General features: G+C 64.9%; 1 protein-coding gene across 1 annotated transcript in view; it reads left to right on the forward strand.

The window, feature by feature from the left end:
- SIAE (sialic acid acetylesterase) overlaps nt 1–988 on the forward strand; it is a 4,921-nt gene that overhangs the window by 2,198 nt on the left and 1,735 nt on the right. Inside the window, 4 exon segments of the mRNA XM_035897486.1 lie at nt 1–107; nt 193–376; nt 689–798; nt 879–984. The exon segment at nt 1–107 is cut by the window's left edge and continues 99 nt beyond it. Of these exon segments, the coding sequence (XP_035753379.1) occupies nt 1–107; nt 193–376; nt 689–798; nt 879–984 (507 nt within the window).

The following is a 988-nucleotide window of genomic DNA, read 5'->3' on the forward strand; positions in this document are numbered from 1 at the left end:
CTCTCGCTACCCCTATATCCGCGTCTTGGCCGCGGCGCCCGCCCGCTCTGATATGGAGCTGGAGGACCTGGAGCGCATCGATTTGCCGTGGTCCATCCCGACGGCTGGTGAGTGCAACACACCTCCAAAAAAAACAAAAAAAGCCTGGAAATATTTTTTTTCCCCGCCTCTTTTTTTTCCTTTCTTGAACAGAAAACCTGGGCCATGGGAATTTCACCTACTTCTCGGCCGTGTGCTGGCTGCTGGGGCGGTACCTCCACGAGACCCTGCGGTACCCCGTGGGGCTGGTGGAGGCAGCCTGGGGGGGCACCCCCATCGAGGCCTGGTCCTCCCGAAGGGCCCTGCAGGCGTGCGGGCTCCCGGAGGACGCAGGGAGGTGAGAGAAGATGCGGTGGAGTTACCTCCTGCCCCCGTGCCGCATGGGTTTTGGGGGGGCATCTTCCATCCCTCCCCATCCTGCCTCCTCCCCTGGAGCCCCCTGTCCCCCCCGGGCATCATTTTTTCCCCCCCAGGTAAATTCCCCCCCCGTGACGAGGGCATCGGGCGCATCGTGGTGGGTAAAGGGGGTGGCAGGGGGGGAAGGGGGGGACCCCAGGGCTCCCCTTTTGCACGGCGCTTGCTTTAACTGTGCCAGCTTTAGGGTTAGCCTTACGTTTTGCACTCCCTTAAGCCCGGCTTTGCCTTCCAGCATCTCCCCGCACTGGGAGCTCTCTGGCCCGCAAGCGCCCTCCGTGCTCTGGAACGCCATGATCCACCCGCTGCTCAGCATGACGCTACGGGGCATCGCTTGGTACCAGGGTAAGCGCCCCCCTCCCCAGCACGGAGCAGCCCCCCGCTGCCCCCCCGGGCCCTCACCAGCCCTTTGCTTTCGGGGCCAGGCGAGGCCAACGCCTTCCTGCACACGGAGCGGTACAACTGCACCTTCCCCGCGCTCATCGCCGACTGGCGCCGGGCTTTCCACGCCGGATCAGCCGGGCAGACGGAGCCG

This window comes from Egretta garzetta, unplaced genomic scaffold (assembly GCF_000687185.1).
Source record: "Egretta garzetta isolate BGI_Z169 unplaced genomic scaffold, ASM68718v1 scaffold207, whole genome shotgun sequence".
Classification (NCBI taxonomy): domain Eukaryota; kingdom Metazoa; phylum Chordata; class Aves; order Pelecaniformes; family Ardeidae; genus Egretta; species Egretta garzetta.